General features: G+C 35.0%; 1 protein-coding gene across 2 annotated transcripts in view; it reads right to left on the reverse strand.

Moving 5' to 3' along the window:
* Positions 1-20,899, reverse strand: part of ME1 (malic enzyme 1) — a 164,772-nt gene that overhangs the window by 137,951 nt on the left and 5,922 nt on the right. For both annotated transcript variants that reach the window (XM_081294885.1, XM_081294886.1), the window contains 2 exons: positions 12,541-12,674; positions 9,862-10,011 (listed from right to left, as the gene is read on the reverse strand). In XM_081294885.1, the coding sequence (XP_081151011.1) occupies positions 9,862-10,011; positions 12,541-12,674 (284 nt within the window). The remainder of the gene's footprint in view (positions 1-9,861; positions 10,012-12,540; positions 12,675-20,899) is intronic.

Here is a 20,899-nt window from a genome sequence, read left to right on the forward strand (position 1 = left end):
ACAGGGTCTCACTGAGTTGCTTAGTGCCTCACTAAGTTGCTGAGGCTGGGTTTGAACTCACAATCCTCCTGCCTCAGCCTTCCAAATCACTGGGATTACAGGCATGCACCACCATGCCCAACTCAAAGTGTACACTTCTGTGAACAGAAAAGGGCTCCATTTATGAGGCTGTGCCTACCTGTCTGCCAAGAAGCAATGTGATAGCAGCTGTAAGAGGGAGAAAAAGCCCAAGGACATATTCAGTTTCTGTTCTCCATTACCCTTGAGTGGACGAGAAGAATTTACCAAGCAGTAAGTTCACATTAAAATTGTTGTGGGGGCTGGGGATGTGGCTCAAGCGGTAGCGCGCTCGCCTGGCATGCGTGCGACCCAGGTTCGATTCTCAGCACTGCATACCAACAAAGATGTTGTGTCCGCCAAGAACTAAAAAATAAATATTAAAAATTCTCTCTCTCTCTCTCTCTCTCTCTCTCTCTCTCTCTCTCTCTCTCTCTCCTCTCTCACTCTCTCTTTAAAAAAAATTGTTGTGAATAATAACTAAAACAAAACATCTCTCACTTTCTTGGGTAACTATTGATTTGTCTTCCCTGAAACCAGACCATTTGGAAACTGAAACTTCATAAACCTGTCTCATTTCCCATTCACCTGTCATCCTCCATTCCACCTCCATGCTTAGGCCTATCATCCTAATTTGAGTTTTCTTTGTGAAACACTTGTCTGCATTAACTAGATGATGACTCTCCTGTAACTGACCCTGTCACTCACAAGTCATAAGTCATTTCAAACCAGGTTTGCATCTGTGAAGAAATAAAGGGCAGAAAGGAATGTAATTATTTTGCATCTTAATTGTTTCTCCAGGTACTGCAGCTCATTAAACTGCCTTACTTAAGTCTTGGGAAAAAAAGTGTCCAAAAGTAGACAGAATATTTTAGAATTGACAGAGGTATGTGATACAATGTAAGAGCCACTACCTCCCATTAAATTTTTTTTTAGTAATGAAGAATGAGATTTATAATTCTCCTTAAAAATACAGTCTTCTTGAAGATGAGAAAATAATAAACACATTTATACATTCTTCATATATATTACCTGAGATAAAACTTGGCAATTTTTCTCAATTCTCCGTATACTATGTGTAAACTTAAATCAAAACACCTGGTGCACCACACAGATTGTAATAGAATTATTTTTGGGTTGAAATATTAAATTTCCATTTAAGTTTTCCACATTTAAAGACTCTAGATGATTATGTAGAATCAATGAACTGTTACTTTATACTTTCAAGGGCTTTTTACAGTAAAAGATAAGTTTCACTACTTTTCAAGATATTTATTATATGTCTATACATAAATTTAGGGAACCCTCAGTTCTTGATGTAAAAAACTGATGTTTGAATCATGTCTAAATTTTTTCCATTCTCCAAATTTTTCCTAATTAAGGGAATGCTTAAGAAAGAAGATACTTTGGTATTTGAAACTACATTTGGACACATGCTGAATTTCCAGTATTTAAGCTTTAAGATACTCAACCTCATTCCTATTGAGCACAAGTGAGATACACATTTTTAAAAATATAACATTTATCCTGTTCATAAAAACAGTTAATTTGAATTACTAATTAAAGAAATCAAACATAACCTACATCTTTGTAATAAATAAAAATCAACTTTTTATAAATTATCTCTAACTAAAAAAAATCAAGTGAGGTAACAGGAAAGACTTGAAGTTATATAGACTCCAAACTTTCTATCTAACTTGCTTCATATCCTTGAAAAAACATTCCCTCATGTAGGTCTTTTTATCATACCTTAAAATAGGGTTGATACAAGCATTAAGCTTATTTCAAAGAAAATGAATCAAAGAATAAGAATAAATGAAAATCAAAGGCTTATTGCTGTAGGTAAAATTTCATTAACATCTAACAATAAAATGATTACTTTTCTGAAAGCATTAAAAAGTTTTAATCAACTATTTGATGTTCAAGAGACTTTCTAAATATGTAAACAATTGGAAAACAGTAAAAACTATGAGTTGTATAAAAATATTCTCTGGTTCTAAAATGTCTCCTAAAGTGGATTAAAGATTCTAATTTTAACTTAAAGAGAGTCAAGTCCAATTAAGAACAGTCCGAGCTGGGGTTGTGGCTCAGTGGTAAACACTTGCCTAGCACAGGTGAGACCTTGAGTTCAATCCTTAGCACCACATAAAAAATAATAAGTAAATAAAGGTTAAATTCTAAAAAACAAGAACAGTCCTAGCTCACCTGGGCAGCCCTGGTATCACAGACTACCTAAAGCCGTCCCATTACCAGAAACTCCCAACCTGGTGTGTTTAAAAAGGGTAGCTCCACATACCTGAGAGTGAGATGACCTAGGAGAGCAGTAACATCTATTAACCTCTGGGCACTGGATCACTTTGCAGTTTACATTTTAATGATTCAAGAACAAGTAAAATATCATTGAACTATTGAAAGTGCCTACAACAGACCTAAGGTCTGTGTACTCCCCAAATTCACATGTTGAAATTGTAATCCCTAGTGTGATCTTGTCAGAAGGCTGGCCTTTGAGAGGTGATTAGTTTATAAAGGGTAGTGTCCATAAAAATGGGACTAGTGCCCTTATAAAAAAGGCCCCAGATACCTCTCTGCTTTCTGTCACATAAGGATACACTCAGAAGTAGTAGTCTGCAACCCAAAAGAGAGCCTTTACCAGAACACTCTACTTCAAATCATTTTTGGAATTCTGAAGGAACTAAATACACAAACACTAAAATTATTTTAATATTTTGTTTTGATTCATCTTAATGGTTCCTTTAATGTATTTCTTTAACAATTTTCCAGGTGGGGTTGGTTGTGCTGCACAGTGGTTAGAGTACGTGTCTACCCTGAGTTCAATCCCCAACACTGCAAAAAATAAAATGAAATAAAAGAACTTTCTAGGAAAGAATGAAGATAAAACCAGAATATCCTACTGAATGATTCTCTTTAACAAAGAGTGTTGATAGTCTTCATTTTCAAAACCAAAAGAAGTATCATTTGTGTAGTGTATATAATGTGCAAGTTAAAATTATCAGGAGCTTTAACACATTATCTACTAAGTCCCAGGTCCATATATTTAACTGACAAATAGACCCTTCCACAAAGATATCTCAAAGAAATTAAAACTCAAAATACCCCCAAATAACTTTCTGTCTTACAAACATACACTCACCATTTTAGAATTGGGGAGTGATACCATCATCTACTTAGTCATCAAGAAACCTGAGAGTTATTATAATACCAGCAATAACTATAATTTAGGAATAGCTACTATGTGCCAAGAATGATGCCAGTTATATTATCCATATTACTACTCAATTCTCACCCTCCAAAAAACTTGCAAAATAGCTATTATTGAGAACTCTGCAGTAAAGAATAATATTTAATTTCATTTAATTCTTCTTTTCTCCAATTAATTTGAGTACTGAACTCTTTTTCAACTTTTGGCGAATGAAAAGTACTAGTCTAATCATATGCTGGAAATTTTTTTTTCAAAATTACCACCAATAACATGTTGTATTACCTCAACATGTTTGCAAATTCAAATCAGTGATTCATTATGTAAAGTACAGTAGCTAAGAAGAGTGTCTATGTGGGCATAGAGTTGTTTGTCTATATTTAATTCAAAAGTTTACTTTCACTCCAGTAAGAATGGCAGCTATTATGAAGACAAACAATAATAAATGTTGGCAAGGATGTCGGGGTGGGGGGGAAAGGCACACTAATACATTGCTGGTGGGACTGCAAATTGGTACAGCCAATATGGAAAGCAGTATGGAGATTTCTTGGAAAATCTTGAAAAAATTTCTTGAAAAAGTTGGGAATGGAACCACCATTTGACCCAGCTGTCCCTCTCCTTGGTGTATACCCAAAGGATTTAAAAACAGCATACTACAGGGACACAGTCACATCAACGTTTATAGCAGCACAATTCACAATAGCTAAACTGTGGAACCAATCTAGATGCCCCTCAATAGATGAATGGATTAAAAAATGTAGCATATATACACAATGGAATATTACTCAGCAATAAAAGAGAATAAAATCATGGCATTTGCAGGTAAATAGATGGCATTGGAGAAAATAATGCTGAGTGAAGTTAGTCAGTCCTCCCAAAAAAACAAATGCCAAATGTTTTCTCTGATTTAAGGTGACTGACCCACAATGGGTTAGAGAGCGGGAGCATGGGAACAACAGAGGAACTCTAGATAGGGCAGAGGGGTGGGAGGAGAAGGGAGGGTGCAGGGGGATAGCAATGATGATGGAATGTAATGTAATAGACATCATTATCCAAAGTACATGTATGAAGACATGAATTGGTGTGAACATACATTATATATAAACAGAGATATGAAAAAGTGTGCTCTATGTGTAATAAGAATTGTAATGCACTCCACTTCATGCATTTAAAAAAATAAAATCAATAAAAAAAGTTTACTTTCTTTTTTTTTTAATTTTTTTATTGATTATTTAAAGCATTACATAGCTCATGATATATCATCTTTCATACATTAGACTCAAATTGTGTTTTGAACTCCCATTTTCACCCCAAATATAGATTGCAGAATCACATCTGTTACATATTCACATTTTTACATAATGCCATATTAGTGTCTGTTGTATTCTGCTACCTTTCCTATCCCCTACTATCCCCCCTCCCCTCCCCTCCCCTCCCATCTTCCCTCTCTACCTCCCCTGCTGTTGTTCAATTCTCTCCCTTTTTTTTCCCTCCCCCTTGCCCCTCATAGCCTCTTATAATTTTATGTATCCTTGAAGGTCTCCTACCATTTCCATATGCTTTCCCTTCTCTCTCCGTTTCTCTCCCCCCATTCGTCTTTGTTTACTGTAGTCTTTTCCACATGCTCTTCCTTTCTTACATCCTGATTCCTTGGAGTGAATCAAATTTCTTTCATAGTAATTATTTATAAGAATTTGACTGTTAGAATAATATGCTTAAATAGTAGGAGAATCAAAGAATATACCAGTACATATACCAATATGTTATTTTTTGTGTGTGACTGAGTAAACAGAATATTATTATTACTGTTTCTATGAGAGCAAACAACATACATTAACAGAGCAATAATAGGCACTAAGCCTAAACAGCATGAGAAGTATAAGACAATTTATATTAAAAAAATCATCTTTTTGTCTCTTAATCCTACAACCTAGTTGGGACTAAAGGATTAGTAAGATATTAAGAAAAGAAATCAAGACTACTTTAGTAGAACATTAGAACTATTGATAGTAGGAAAAATATTAATTGTCAAAGGTACAGTGTAATAATAAGTAGCTAATAAGAATTCAATAGAAGAAAATGCAGTATAAAAATAGAGTAGGTAGAAATATTTCCAAAGAAATTATTAAATCTGCCTTAGCTATTCTTCACATATACTAGTATTATTAATTTGCATGAAACATTTTTTTTAATTTTCATGAAATATAAGTGATTCAAGCAATACATTTGTGGGAGTTCAGCATTTCACCCAAAATCACATGTCAATATAGAAATTAGCCACAACTAGGTGTGGTGTCATAAGCAGACTGTACCACCAGATACTGGATATTCTTTAAGAATTAAAATGCTGCCAGGCATGGTGGCACACATCTGTAATTCCACTGACTCGGAAAGCTGAGGCAGGAGGATCACAAGTTCAAAGCAGCCTCAGCAACTTAACAAGGCCCTAAGCAACTTAGTGAGACTATGCCTCCAATAAAAAATAAAAAGGGCTACAGATATAGCTAAGTGGCAAAGCATCCCCGGGTTCAATCCTCAGTAGTCAAAAAGAAAAAAAATTAAAATGCTATGGGCACAGGCTCGGATTTTGGCTCAATGGTAGAGTTCTTGACTGGCACATGTAAGGCACTGAGTTTGATGTTCAGCACCACATAGAATAAATAAATAAATAAATAAATAAATAAATAAATATATTGTCTCCATCTACAACTAAAAAATTAAAAAGTAAAAATTAAAAATTCTATGGGTACATAGGATAAAGACAATCTAAGCATGCCCAACAACATTCATAAGAACTTGAAAACCCAAAAATATATATATGCTGAAAAGAGAAGAAATTCCACACAAAACCAGTAAGTGAATATTATATTCTAGCATTATACCATAGAAAAGAAAAAATTGGAAAGTTATTAATATAAAAATTTATTTCACACACCCGCCAGTTTTAAGTCATATTTAAAATTAAAATACCAAGCCATGGAAAAGTATACTATCATTAATTATATATTTAAAAGTATACTCAAAAGATAAATCTATTTACAACTGTGTTCAGTACTTTAAGTACTATTAATACTTAATTTTCATTTACTATATTCTTAAGATAATAAATCCAAAAAAAAGTAAATACAATAAGAGGTATAATCCTCCTGTTCACTTTCCAGGTATCTGGGAATCGTTTAGAAAACATATATTGATTTTACTTTAAAAACAAAAATTTTCTATGCTATGGCTTGGATATGGTTTGTCCTCCAAAGGTCCCTGTTAGAGGCTTCATCCTCAGTTTGGAGGCATATAGGTAATGGGATCTTTAAGAGAGGAGCCTAGTGGGAGGTCCTTAGGTCATCTTGGGCACTGCCCTCAGAAGGGATTAAGGTAGTTCACCTAGGACCTGAGTTAGTTCTGGACATAGTGAGTTGTTAAAGCCTAAGCCTGATTCCTGAATCTCTCCAGCTTCCTGTCTGGCTGTGTGACTGATAAGAGTGTTCTCTTTCTCATAAGCTCCTACCACTGTGACATTACCTACCCATTTACAGGCCTTCATCAGAGATGAGAAGATATCAGCACTCTTTTGAACCACCAGAACTGTCAACTAAATAAATTTCTTAAAATTTAATAAAGTTGCCCAGCTTCAGATATTTCATCACAATAATGAAAAAGGGACTAAAAGAATTTACATGCTAACTGATGCCTGAAAGATCCATCATTACCTGAACACACTCACAATCCCGTTTCTAATTAAATACAATGCTAAATTTATGCCATATATACAATTTCAAACAGAAATTGTTTTTATAATTATAACATTGTTTTTATAATTATAGGTGAAGCCATGACAATTATTCTACTGAAAATCTTCGAAATCATCCAAAGTTCAACAAAATATAAACATTAAAAAGCCATAAAACAGAAACTGTCATACAGAAGACAGCATACAAAGATCCTTTAGAAGCTTTACTTTTTTGGAAAAGAATTTCTTTTTTTTTTTTTTTGGTAGTTATATATGGACAGCATAACTTTATTTTATTTGTTTATTTTTATGAAGTGTTAAGGATTGAATTCAGTGCCTCACACATGCTAAGCAAGCTCTCTGCCAGTGAGCTATAGCCCCAGCCCTGGTGACAAAGAATTTCTTACTTAAATTTCAAATATTACAGAAAAGTTAAAAGAATAATACAATAAATACCTTTTGCTAAGATTCAACATTTGTAGGTATTTTACTATAATGCCCTCCTCCTGTTCCCTTTCCCATCTCCTCTTGCCCTCTCCAGCTATCTCTTTTTTTTTTTTTTTTTTTTTTTTTTGCTACCAAGGATTGAACCCAGAGCACTTAACCATTTTTTCTTTTGAGACAGGGTCTAGTTAAGTTGCTTAGGGCCTTATTAAATTGCTGAGACTGGCACTGAACTTGCAATCCTCCTGCCTCAACCTCCTGAGTTCTGTGATTACAGGAATGCACCACCATGTCTTGGCTACCTTTTTATTTATTAAATAGTTTATTGCTGAGAAAACCATTGTAGTCAAATTCATTAATGCTTCTATAGAAAAACAAGATGCTAAGAAAGATAATGAATATTTATAGTCTTGCAAATTCAGCTCAGATTAATAGGATTACAAACTAAAAATATTTTGCATTATAAAGGAAAAAAGGAGTAAAAAAAACCCATGGAATGGGTGAAAATTTTTGTAAACCATATATCTAATAAGGAATTAATCCAAAATATTTAAAGAACTCAAACAACCCAGTAAGCAAGAAAACAATCAGATTTTTAAATGGGCAAAAACTGAACAGACATTCCACAAAAGAAGACACAAATGGACAAAGGGTATATGGAAAAAAAATGCTCAACATCACCAATTATCCAAGAAATGAAAATTAAAATCACAATAAATGCTGGGCATGGTGGTGCATGCCTATAATCCCATCAACTTTGGAAACTGAGGCAGGAGGCTTTCAAGTTCCAAGCCAAACTCAGCAATTTAGCAAGGCCCTGTCTCTAAATAAAATATAAAAAAGGGTTGGTGATGTGGCTCAGTGGTTGAATGCTCCAGGAGTTCAATCCCCAACACCCAAAAATAAGTTTAAAAAATACATTAATCAATAAATAAATAAAATTTAAAAAATAGAAACAATGATATCACTTCACACCTATTAGAGCAGCTATTATCAAAAAGATATTTGCAAAGATGTAGACAAAGAGGAACCCTTAGACGCCACTGGTGAAAATGTAAATTAATCCAGTCATTATGAAAAACAGTATAGAAGTTCCTCAAAAAATTAAAAATAGAACTACTACTTGATCTAGCAATCCTATTGACTACTACTGGATACGTCTCCAAAGTAAGTGAAATCAATATGTCCAAAAAAATCTGCATAGTCATGTTCATTGCAGCATTCTTTACAATAACCAACCTAAATATCTGTCAATAGGCAAATGAATAAAGAAAATGTGGTGTACATATACAATGGTATACTATTCAGTCTTAAGGACATACTGTGACAACATGGATGAACTGAGAGGACATTACATTAAGTCAAAGATGCAAGACATAGAAAAATAAATATTGTATGATTTCACTTAATCTAAAACTCATAAGGGCAGAGAGTAGAATGGCAGTTACCAGAGGCTGGAGGATGGGTGCAAAACTGGGGAGATATTGATCAAAGAATACAGAATTTCAGCTGGATAAGAGAAATAAATTCAAGAAAACTACTGTATATACAGTGACTACAGTTAATGTTGTACTTGAAATTGCTAAGGGAGTAGATTTCAGTGTTCTCATCACAAAAAATAAACAAGTAAGTATGGAGAATGGTGACTTGAATCTCTCTGCTTCAGAGCTGTGGCTGTGCTTTGCTCTGGAACCTTTCTGTGCAAACGTGCAGGACAAGATTGCCCAAGAGATATGGTAAAGCCCTGCCTGAGGAAGTTCTATGCAAAGGTACAGAACAATAACAGTCTTGACCTTGAGTTCAGATACCAGCTGCCAGGAATAGAGAATTCTGAGCATAACAAGATAACCACCATATCTTGCAACTGCTGCAAACTTCAAGACTGCCTGCTTTACAGAAAATCTGGACAATAGGCTTCCCTGATACAGTAGGATAATAACAGAATGTTCCTAGCACTGCAATAGTAGAATAGCTACAATAATGTTTCTGGTTCTGTAACTTTTTAGTCCACAAAGAACAATGCTCCTATAGTTTAAGCATCCTAATTGTAAGACCCTATATAATAAATATGCTTATCTAGCTTTGGGTCACTGTTCTTCCATCAGAAGTCAGTATCCCTCCTGGTCCCAGCTTTCTCTCTGTAAGGTTTGTGTGTCTTTCTTAATCCCCCATTGCACCTTGCTGGTTTGTAAGGTTTGGTCCTGGAGGTCAAAGCAAGTGAGGTAATGCATGTTAATTAGCCTGATTTAGACATTTCACAATGGATATATGTTGAAAACAACATGGTACATACCCTAAATATACACAATTTTGTTTGCCAATTATAAATAATAATAAAATAATTTTTAAATTACTACAAAAATATTATAAAAATAAGTAAAGATACAAGTTGCATTTAGAATAAAAATTTACATACCTTGGCTTCCGAAATGCTAAACTATATTGTTGGCAAGCCAAACCCACAGTTGGAGTATAAACAATAGGCATGAATTTTTCAATGTCAGACGTTAGCACTCTATAAAAGAGCTTTTCATTTCTATCTTGAAGATCCATTAAAAGAAGATACCTGTGGAAAATGGGACATAATTAGATGTACATCCAACAAAGTCATGAAATAACTGCTTAGAACTCTAATTAAACATTTTTAAGTCATGCAGAAAGCATCTAACCAAATACAAATTTAGAAATGTTAAATACTTCTGCTGAGGGCCATTACCAAGTAGAAATGACGCATCAAAATTTCCTTGCTAGCGTACCCCATGTTAATGATTTCGCTGTTGACATTGCATGTAAGGTGACCTTGCTCAAAGACCAAGGCGGATCCGGGTTTAGAGCTGATCAGGTTTGAGGAAGTATCCCGGTCCTTGGGTTAAGGGCGTTCCCAGTTTAAGACCTTGGGTTTTAGGGAAGTTCGATGTTGAGGATTATTGCTGCTGGAATTAGGGCGTTCCTGCTGCCTGAGCTCTCATTGAGTTCTCGTGAGATTCAGAGAGGATTTTGGGAAAGAGAGCCTCGTGGAGTAGGTGATTTGGGTAGCAGCAGAACTGGGATTGCCCCAGAACGTGTGTGGAGGCCGGTGTGAGTTCGGGAATAAAGAATTGCTGTTTGAATCTACAAGCTGTGTGGTGGCTCGTGATTCTGTGCCCAGCCAAGACTGCGGCATACTTCAAAGAAGGAAGAACAATAAACTTGATTACTATCACTCCAGTATACAAATCATTGCTGAAATAACATCATTTAACTCAACATTTAGATTTTTATCTCTATTTTAAAATGAAAGACAAATGAAAATACCTCTATAGACATAGTTTAAGCATTTACTTACCTAATTAAATAGAAAAATTTTATCCTTTAACTTCACTATTGATAAATAAGAGAAATAACATGCAGGAAATGGGTAAGGTAGTGCAGCACTCACCTTAGAAATAACTAAGACAGGCAAGCTCAAAGGACTTTTCTAAATATTGCATCTAATAGCTCTTTTCTGTCTAGAGATATTTCTGATCTAGAGTTATTTTTCTAAACATAAACCTTTTAATGTTACCTGTAATCTTCCATAGTTTAGAGAACAAAAAAATATCTGCTTGGTACAAGTGAAAAAAAAAATTTGCACAACTATATTTAACAACCTTACTAGATTTTTTGGTTTGATTTTCTGATATAGTTTAGATATCATTTGAGGGTGTTCTCCAACAGATCATGTGCTGGAAGCTCAGGCCCCCACGTGGCAATGTGAAATGTGGAGGAACCTTTAAGAGGTGGGGCCTAATGGAAGGTAGTTAGGTCACTGGGGAAGCTGCTCTGGAAGGTATTAATGTAGTTCTCATGGGGCCCTAGTCAGTTTCGTCAACTGTGAAATATTAAAATAAAAGAGCAATCTTGGCCCCATCTTGTTCACTGATTTCTGGCCTTATGATCTCTCCCTCTCATAGGCATTCCTGTTATGATGCCATCTGCCATGTTATAACAGAGAAGACGGTTCTCACCAGAGGCCAAACAAAAGGGGCTGCTCAATCTTGGACTTTCAGCCTCTAAAATCATGAACTAAATAAATCTCTTTTCTTTGTAGTCAGCCTCAGATATTTTGTTATAGCAACAGAAAACAAACTAACACATTTCCATTCCCTAGAACAAATGAAAATGTATAGACCTGGGAAAAAAATCAATGGATGTTAATACTTGGGCAATTAGGTAAAATAATCCAAAAAACAAACATTTGGGAGGAAGATGGTGACTTTAATTTTAGACATGCTAAAATTAGCAATGTGGGAGTCATCATTGCTAAATCAGTGGTCAATTCTCAGATCTCACCTTACTTATCAAGAACATTTGACATAAGTGACATCCCCTAAAATTTGACATATTCTCTTTCCTTGACTTCTAGGCCATCATATTCTTAGTTTTTCTTCTACATCACTGGTCATTCCCTTTCAGTTTCTTTGTTGTTGTCTCTAGTTATGGTTTACATGTAACGTATCCCCCAAAAGCTCACAGGTGAAACAATACAAGAAGGTTCCGAGGAGAAATGATTGAATTGTGAGAATCTTAACCCAACAAGTGAATTAATCCCTGATGGGATTAACTGAGTGGTAACTAGAGGCAGGTGAGGTGTGGCTGGAGATGTGGTTAATTGGGAGCATAGCTATTGGGTATATATTTTGTATCTGGAACTGTAGTCTCTCTCTGCTTCTTGATCACATGATGTAAGCTGCTTTCAATCCGCCACTTTCTCCCACAATGATCTTTAGCCTTACCTAGAGCCCTGAGGAATGGAGTCAGCCTTCTTTGGACTAAGACCTCTGAAACTATAAGCCCTCAAATAAATTTTTCCTTCCCTACAGTTGTGCTGGTCAGACTTAGTCACAGAAGCAAAACAGTTGACTAAAACATCTCCTCTTCTCTGAAAGCTTTCTAACACACATATAGAATCCATTAGGAAATTATAATGGTTTTATCTTCAAATAAATAAAATAATTTAAAAAATAACTGTATTTTACAAACAATTCCCATCCAAACTGACTACCCTTTCCAAATAATGAAATATTTTAACAATTACACACAAGGACTATAGAAATCATATTTAGGAACAAGTTACCTGTCAAAATCTGAGTTCAGACGCTCAAAATTTTTAACTACTCTAAGGACCTGGATGTCCGGGCTGATGAAGCAAGGTGGCAACAATCCATGAATATTCAACTGTTGTCTTTCTTCCAGAGTAAAAGCTAAGTCCTGTGGAGAAAGGGAAAACACACTAATTTGAAGAGGGAAAAAAAGGACAAAAAGTATGTCACAAACACACACCAATAAATTCCAATGAGGATGGAATTAAAAATCAGAAGATCTGGCATCACTCTAAGCATGGTCATGCAACTGTAAATAAATCATGTCAGTTCTCCACACCTCAGTTCCCTTATCTACAAAAATTAGAATACTGGACTTTTTAGAGTTCTGTCATTTGGATATTGTTAGGATGAAATTAGAGAATGGATGGGAGGAAACTACTTGAAGCACAAAAGTGAAAGAAGATATAATCATTAATGTCAGTAAATATAAAAATAATATTTATTATAAGAAATTTCAAGATTATGAACGTGAGTATGTCACCTGTGACCTGCTGTGCTTCTTTGCCTCAGCAAATACCTTGTATGATTCTGAGATACGTGTTCCAGCACTCTTCTCCTGAGTTATCTCACACTATTCTTATGCACTCCAGCTACGCAAAACTTTTCCCCATTGCTTAAACATACCACACCCTTCTATTTTTTGTGGTCAAGAATGTCTTTTTTTCTTCTCTGCCTGTCAACAATTCCTCAAATGTTCCCTCCTTTTTTATCAAACTGACCTACTACATATATTATAGTCTTATTACTTTAATATGTTATGTTTTTTATTTACATGAACACTGATTGTATAAAATGATAGTAATAACAAATTATGGAGTTTAAAAGCAAGCAACAAAGCAGATATTATGAGTTGGTGCAAAAACCAGAATGGACCTAAGAGATTTGCTAGGGTATAATATGGAAAATAAAAGCAAACAAGCCTCTGTAGTTGTTAGTGGGAGAGAATGATATGGAAGATTGGGATAAGGAATCCCTCTAGAGAAGACTCTGCCTGGAGATACAAAAGATCAACAGGCTTCTTTGACTCCTGCATTGCTGTTTCTTTGCTGCTAGCATATGAGCTGACATGATATGATGGCTGCTGTTATGACAGAATGTCTGTGCCCCATCAAAATGCATATGTGGAAATTCTCACTCACAAGGCAATGGCATTAGGAGGTGGGAATTTGGGGGGTGATTAGGTCACAAGGACTCTCTACCCTCCTGAATATGATTAGTTTCCCTACAAAGAAACCCCAGAGAGCTGCTTTGTCTCTTCTGAGGAAACAGAAGATGCTAGCCATCTATAAAGCAGGAAATGGGACCCTCACCAGACAACAAATCTACAGCACCTTGATCTTAGGTTTCCTAGCCTTCAAAAATGTGAGAAATAAATTTCTTTTGTTTATAAGTTACCCAGTCCATAACATTGTTACAGAAGCCTAAATGGACGGACTACAACTCTCAGTTTTGCGCATTGATTTTTTTTTTCAATTAGCCATAATCACTCCTCAGACAAACGTCATTGGTTACAATACTAACACTGTGCAAAGCTAAGTATGCACATTGTGACTATTACTGCTGTAGACAATTTGGATAGAGAGGAACACATTCACTGTCATGAGTGGTTCTATAATCATCCTCCTTTGTCCCTGAAAATTACTTGCAAGGACAGAACAGTGACTCCTAACTTCTTATGAAGTTTACTACTTGGGGTCAAGAACAGACAATTTGGTTCAATCCAGAGGGAGATGACAGACGCTGAGTGGTGAAGTATGAACATGTTTAATACCAGAAAGTCTGTGAAAGAGACCAAAAGATGAACAACCCTCTCTTTCTTCTAATCTCTGACATGATCAGTTCCATTAATTCATGCCCCTAATAGAAAGGCTATTTAAATAGCCTACTGGATCAGGAGGACATACTAAAGAGACAATTAAATTTGTCCACTGAATGACCCCCACAGTATCTTAGTTGACTACAAAAGCTAGCAGAGACTAATGGCTCCAAAATTTCCAATATAAGATGTGTCCATGTCCAACCTCAAATTTTTATAAAGTCTCCAAATGAATCAACAAAGATGAAATCTAGCTACCAGATGTTTTCCCCCACTTCAGCTATTCTCATAGCTACAAAATTCCCACTGTTATATGCCCACTTAGGAATGCTGTGAGGTTTCAATAAATAAAGACAGAAGCAGAAGGTCTCTTTCAAGAAGGATAATCCAATATGGCCAACTGTGTCTGACCCAATCACACTCTCCTGGATGCCTAGAAAACAAGAGACTAGCACAGTCTGCCTGCTCTTTACCTAGGAGTTCTAGGCAGCACCAGCAGACACCTGTGGTATTGCCTGGGTTCTTTGCCCATTTATTTCTTTATTTGTGCTTTGTGTCCCCACCCTAGAAAGCAAGCGCCTTAAAAATCAAGAAATTTTGCTTGTATTATTCATTGCTTTTTCCCTAGCACCTAGAACAGATCTGACATAATTAGAACTCAATAATTTATTGCACATAAAACAAGAAAACTTTAAATAACCAACTCTAGAGTCATAAACATTTTATAAAACTATAAAACTGGGTGTTTAGGAAACTGATAGGCATATTCATTCTAAAATTTAACCCAACCAAGAAGAAATATTTTGTGAAAAGATAATCTATAAACTGGAAGGCATATTTTACCTGCCCAAGGTACAACTGGAGACTAATAATTTAAAATGTCATGAAATAATCCATTAAAATGAAACAAAATTATATATAGTAATATATTTGTAAAATATAATACATTTTTCTTTAAGAAAGAAAGAAAGAAAGAAAGAAAGAAAGAAAGAAAGAAAAGAAAAGAAAAGAAAATTTTAAAACTTTTTCAAAAGAATTTTTACCTTAGCATTATCCTGCAGGGCATTCAAAAAAGGATAATAAATTCAAAGTAGATATGCAGGTTCTGACTTTCATTTGATTTTTACCAAGTATTTCATGTAGTTGAAAGATTAACAGCTATACATGTCTTGGGTTTCTAGACCATCTGTAATTCTGACTCTGTTAAAGCACCCTCACTACAATCAATCTTAGTTTTTCTCCTTTTTTCGGTGTTTTACTTTCTTAATCTTGAAAAAAACTTTTGGATCTGGGCTACCCCTGGGGTGACAGAATGCTTGCAGAGCATGCATAATAATGCCCTGGGTTTGATTCCCAGTATCACCATCAAAAACAAAGCACCTTATGGACTAGATGCCTAGATAGCACGATAGTATGCTGTTTCACTGCTAAGGGCAGCAAACAGGACAAGTAATCTTCCAGAATCTACTAATTAATCCTACATGTATCTTCCTGAGAAAAGAAGAAATGAAAATTAATAAACTCCTGGCATTTATTTTTGAAGTTTGTATGCAAACATAACTAAGAAAAAAAAAAACTGTCCAGAGTGTAATGGATGTCCTCTTTATGCTTTGAGTATAAACCTTGCTGCTCAACTCCAAGTGGTTTATTTTAAAACTGACATTTTCTTTTCTTTTTTTCTTCCTCCCCCACTTCTCCCTAGCAGGGAAAACAAGACTTAACATTTTTCCCATCCCGAGCTAAGTTATCATGACCTTCACTGTCCAGAAGAATGTCAGTGCCCACAAGAATAAAGAAACTCCAAACCTGGGAATTGACAACAATGGCTTTCTCAAGGATACCCAATGGACATTATCCACTAGTAATATTTGTATCCCAGCCCTTGTATTCCTCTTTTAAAAGCCCTGAGTTCTTCCTGGCAGTGACAATCACACTTTTGGGACAGGAGTCCCATTTTTCCTTTGCTAGCAAACCAATAAAACTTTTTCCTTTTTCTAAAAATATTGTCTTCATTATTGGATTGGCAACAGAGACAAGTTTTCTGTATTGACAGTATTTATCAGAGCCAGGTGCAGTAGTGCATGCCTGTAATCCTAGTGGCTTGCAAGGCTGAGGCAGGAGAATAATGAGTTTAAAGCCAGCCTCAGAAAAAGCAAGATGCTAAGCAACTCAGTAAGACTCTGTATCTAAATAAAATACAAAATGGGGCTGGAGATATGGTTCAGTGGTCAAATGCCCCTGAGTTCAATCCCCAGCAACAAAAAAATAAAATAATAAAATAAAATCTTGAGCCAGGCTCAAGCACCTGTAATCCTAGCTAGCCAAGAGGTAGGAGGATCCTGCAAGCCATGGAATCCAAGGCCAGGTAATACAGTAAGATCTTGTATCAAAAAAATAAAATTTTGCTTTAAACTACCCATATTTAATTTATTAGAATATTTTAGTATACTGTCTTGCTATATGTCTTTAATAAAGAAAAACACAAGTATAATATCACACATTTATTTTTAAATATTTTGACATCTATATTTCAATATAATTGGTTTCATTTGTAGCAGTGTGTTCTGTATATTTAAAACTACTGCTTTTGGGACTTATGATACAGCTCAGTGGTAGAGTACTTGCCTAGCATGCATCAATTCCTGGGTTCAATCCCTAACACTGCACAAAAAAAAATAAAATAAAATAATATTAATAGTAATTATTGCTTTTAGGAGTCTATAGACTTTACCAAATTGCCAAAGGGACCTGACCCAAAACATGTTAAGAGTTTTTGCAAGGAACTATACTTCAGATTTACAAGTGATCTATACCTCCTATATGAGATTCCCAGAAACACCACAAGATGGCTTTCTTGCCTGGGAGCCACAGTTTTTCTCCTTTACAGCTACTTCAAAGGGGGATGGGAAGTTCACTGTATTAATTGGAGTTCTCAGAGAAACAAAAATAATATGTATATAAAGAGATTTATTATAAGAGAAATATTATACTTGGCTTACATGATTATGGAAGCTGAGAAGTCCCAAGATACGAGTTGGCAAACTAGAGATACAGAGGAGCCAATGGTATAGTTCCAGTCTGAAAGCCAGCAAGTTCATGACCCAAGAAGAGTTGATATTTCAGTTCAAGTTCAAGACAGGAAAAATCCATGTCCCAGCTCAAAGACAGGCAGGAGGAGATCCCTCTTACTCAGCCCTTGTATTTTATTCAGGCTTACCTGAAGTGATTGCACAAGGCCTACCCACATTATGTAGAACAACCTACTTTACTCAATTGAAATGTTCATCTCATTCAGGAACAGCTTCATAAACACTCCCAGAATATTATTTAATTAAATGGCTCACTCAAGCTGACATACAAATTGTCACACTCACCAAATATTTTTCAACAAATATCTGTTGAATTAATACTTATAGACACTACTCCAAGGAAATAGTGGCATATCAGTTACGGTCCACAGTCTCATCAAATTTACAATCCAGAGAATAGAACACGATCTTTTACAAATAACTATAAAAACAACTGTTATAAGTATAGGAAAAAGGGAAAAAATTTAAGAGTTAACTTAATTTAGGAGTCAAAAGGAAAGAGTTACTGAGCTATGATGTTAAAATGAGAGCTGAAGGACCACTAAGAGAGTAGCTGTTCACCAGGTAAAAGGTTGGGGGATAGAAAGGAAGGAAACATCAGGGACATAAATCTTGATGCAGAAAAGCTTGGCTTCTTGAAGAAAGCATAGGGAAAGAAACTGCATCAACTGTGGGATGAATGACCCAGCTAGCGAGGACTCAAGTTGGAGACATACTTTTCACACTTTTGCATCTTTTATTTTTATACAATGAATGTATAAGACTATTTATTAAATATTTACAACCTTTAGTTATTATAATCATGCTCCCAAACAAAAGCTTTTGAAATGGAAAGAAAATAGTGGTCAATAAATAAAAGCTGTAATGACCAAATGGAAGTTTTAGAACTGGAAAATATAATAAATAAAATAGTCATTGGGTGGGCTCAAGAACAGAATTGAGAAGAATGAAAGTGGGAAGAGCCTCTTCAACAAATGCTGCTGGGAAAACTGGAAATCCATATACAACAGAATGAAATTAAATCCCTTTCTCTTACCCTGCACAAAATTCAATGTGCATCAAAGACCTAGGCATTAGACCAGAGACCCTGCACCTACTAGGAGAAAATGTAGGCACAACTTTCCATCATGTCAGCTTAGGAAACGACTTCCTCAACAAGACTCCTAAAGCAGAAGTAGTAAAATCAAGAATCAACAAATGGGATAGTATCAAACTAAAAGGCTTCTTCACAGCAAAGGAAACAATCAAGAACATGAAGAGAGAGCCTGCAAAATGGGAGAAAATCTTTGCCACCTGCACCTCACACAGAGCATTTATCTCCAGGATACACAAAGAACTCAAAAAACTTAACACCAAAAAAAAAAAAAAAAATAACCCAACCAATAAATGGGCAAAGGACCTGAACAGGCACTTCACAGAAGAAATATGAATGGTCAACAAATATATGAAAAAATGTTCAACATGTCTAGTAATTAGAGAAATGCAAATTAAAAACCACACTGAGATTCCATCTCACTCCAGTCAGAATGGTAATTAGCAAGAATACAAGTAACAATAAATGTTGGTGAGGATGTAGGGGAAAAGGTATATTCATACATTGCTGGTGGACTGCAAATTGGTGCAAACACTATGGAAGGCATGGAAATTTCTCAGAAAAGTTGGAATGGAACCACCATTTAACCCAGTTATCCTATTCCTCAGTTTATTCCCAAAGGACTTAAAATCAATATATTACAGTGAAGCAGCCACACCAATGTTTATAGCAGCTCAATTCACAATAGATAAGCTATAGAACCAACCCAGGTACCCTTCAACAGATGAACACATAAAGAAAATATAGTTCATATACACAATGGAATATTCTTCAGCCATAAAGAATGAAATTATAGCATTTGCCAGTAAATGGATGGAACTGGAGACTGTCATACTAAGTGAAAACACACCATGGAGGGGGTCAGGGAAGAATAGAAGTTCATTAAATTAGACAAAGGGGAAAGAAGGGAAGGGGGAATGGGAATAGGAAAGACAGTAGAATGAATTGGATATAACTTTCCTATGTTTATATATGAATACAAGACCAGTATAACTCTACATCATGTTCGACCACAAGAATGGGATCCTAATTAGAATAAATTATACTCCATGTATGTATGTCAAAATAAATTCTACTGTCATATGTATTTAAAAAGAGTTAAAAAACATTTAAGAAGCTTTGCTTTAATTTCCTAAGTATATTAGTTTGTTAAGGCTGTCATAAAAAAAAGTGGGATGGCTTGAACAAAATAAATTTATTTCCTATATTTCTGGAGGCTGGAAGTCCAAGGTCACGTATTGGCAGGGTTGGTTTTATTCTGAGGCTTTTTTTCCTGATCCATAGACAGCTTCTGACCTATAAACTATCATCTTCTCCCATAGTATTCACATGGTCTTTCCTCTGTACATATGTCCTTATCTCTTCTTTTAAGGACACTAGTCACATTAAATTAAAGCCTACCCTCATTTTAACTTAAATTTAACTATTTAAAAACCTTAAAAGATTCAATCTTATAGTACTGGGAGATATGACTTCAACACATGAGTTTGAGAGTGATATAATTCAGAACAAATCAATATCTTTATACATATAGACACATGTATACCACATAACAATAAACAAGGTGTGAAAATATCTTAGGAGCCCCTGACTGGACAATTTAAGTAAATGTATTTTGGTACAGTGTAAGCTTTAGAGGCCTAGCCCTAATATTGTACTAGAGTCTTAGGACTCCTTCAGCCTCCACATGCCCATAATGCGCTGGCATGAACATATGAGTATGTTAGCTGATATGTTTACTAAAGCATTACTTGATTATTAAACAAAAATAATGATAATCCTAGTGACTTCAGGTATGGGGTTTATATATTAAGTATAGAAGTTCTACTAGTTATATCCTATCTTTTCTTCATTATTTTATTATTCAATCTTCATTATTTTATTCCCAAATTACTAGATTAAACTATAGAAGCTTAAAGGTATATTATTTTCTTTATTTAAATTCAATGGCCTCAAGTTTCTGAAAACAATTTAGTTGATGGCTAACTTAGACATACTGCATCTCCAGGACCTCGGGAAAAATATTAATGTTTTACATTCTATAGGTTAATTTAAAATAAATATCCTAGATTTTAAAGTATACTATATTTATGTATTTTAAGCTAAAATGTAAGAAATTTTCACCTGCCACCATTCTTTTTAATTAACAAATATTAACTTTAAACCCATTATGTACTAACAAATCAACTAAGATTAGTTACAAAGTATACCAAACACTTCACAACTGCTAATTAGAAGAATTTGGACTTGAGTTCCTTTATTCTAGGCACAAAGTTTTGGAATGGTCACTCTATGAAATCCCATTTCCCACACTTGACAAAAAAGAAAGTGGA

The sequence above is a fragment of the Spermophilus citellus genome (genome assembly GCF_964194105.1).
Source record: "Spermophilus citellus genome assembly, chromosome: 5".
Classification (NCBI taxonomy): domain Eukaryota; kingdom Metazoa; phylum Chordata; class Mammalia; order Rodentia; family Sciuridae; genus Spermophilus; species Spermophilus citellus.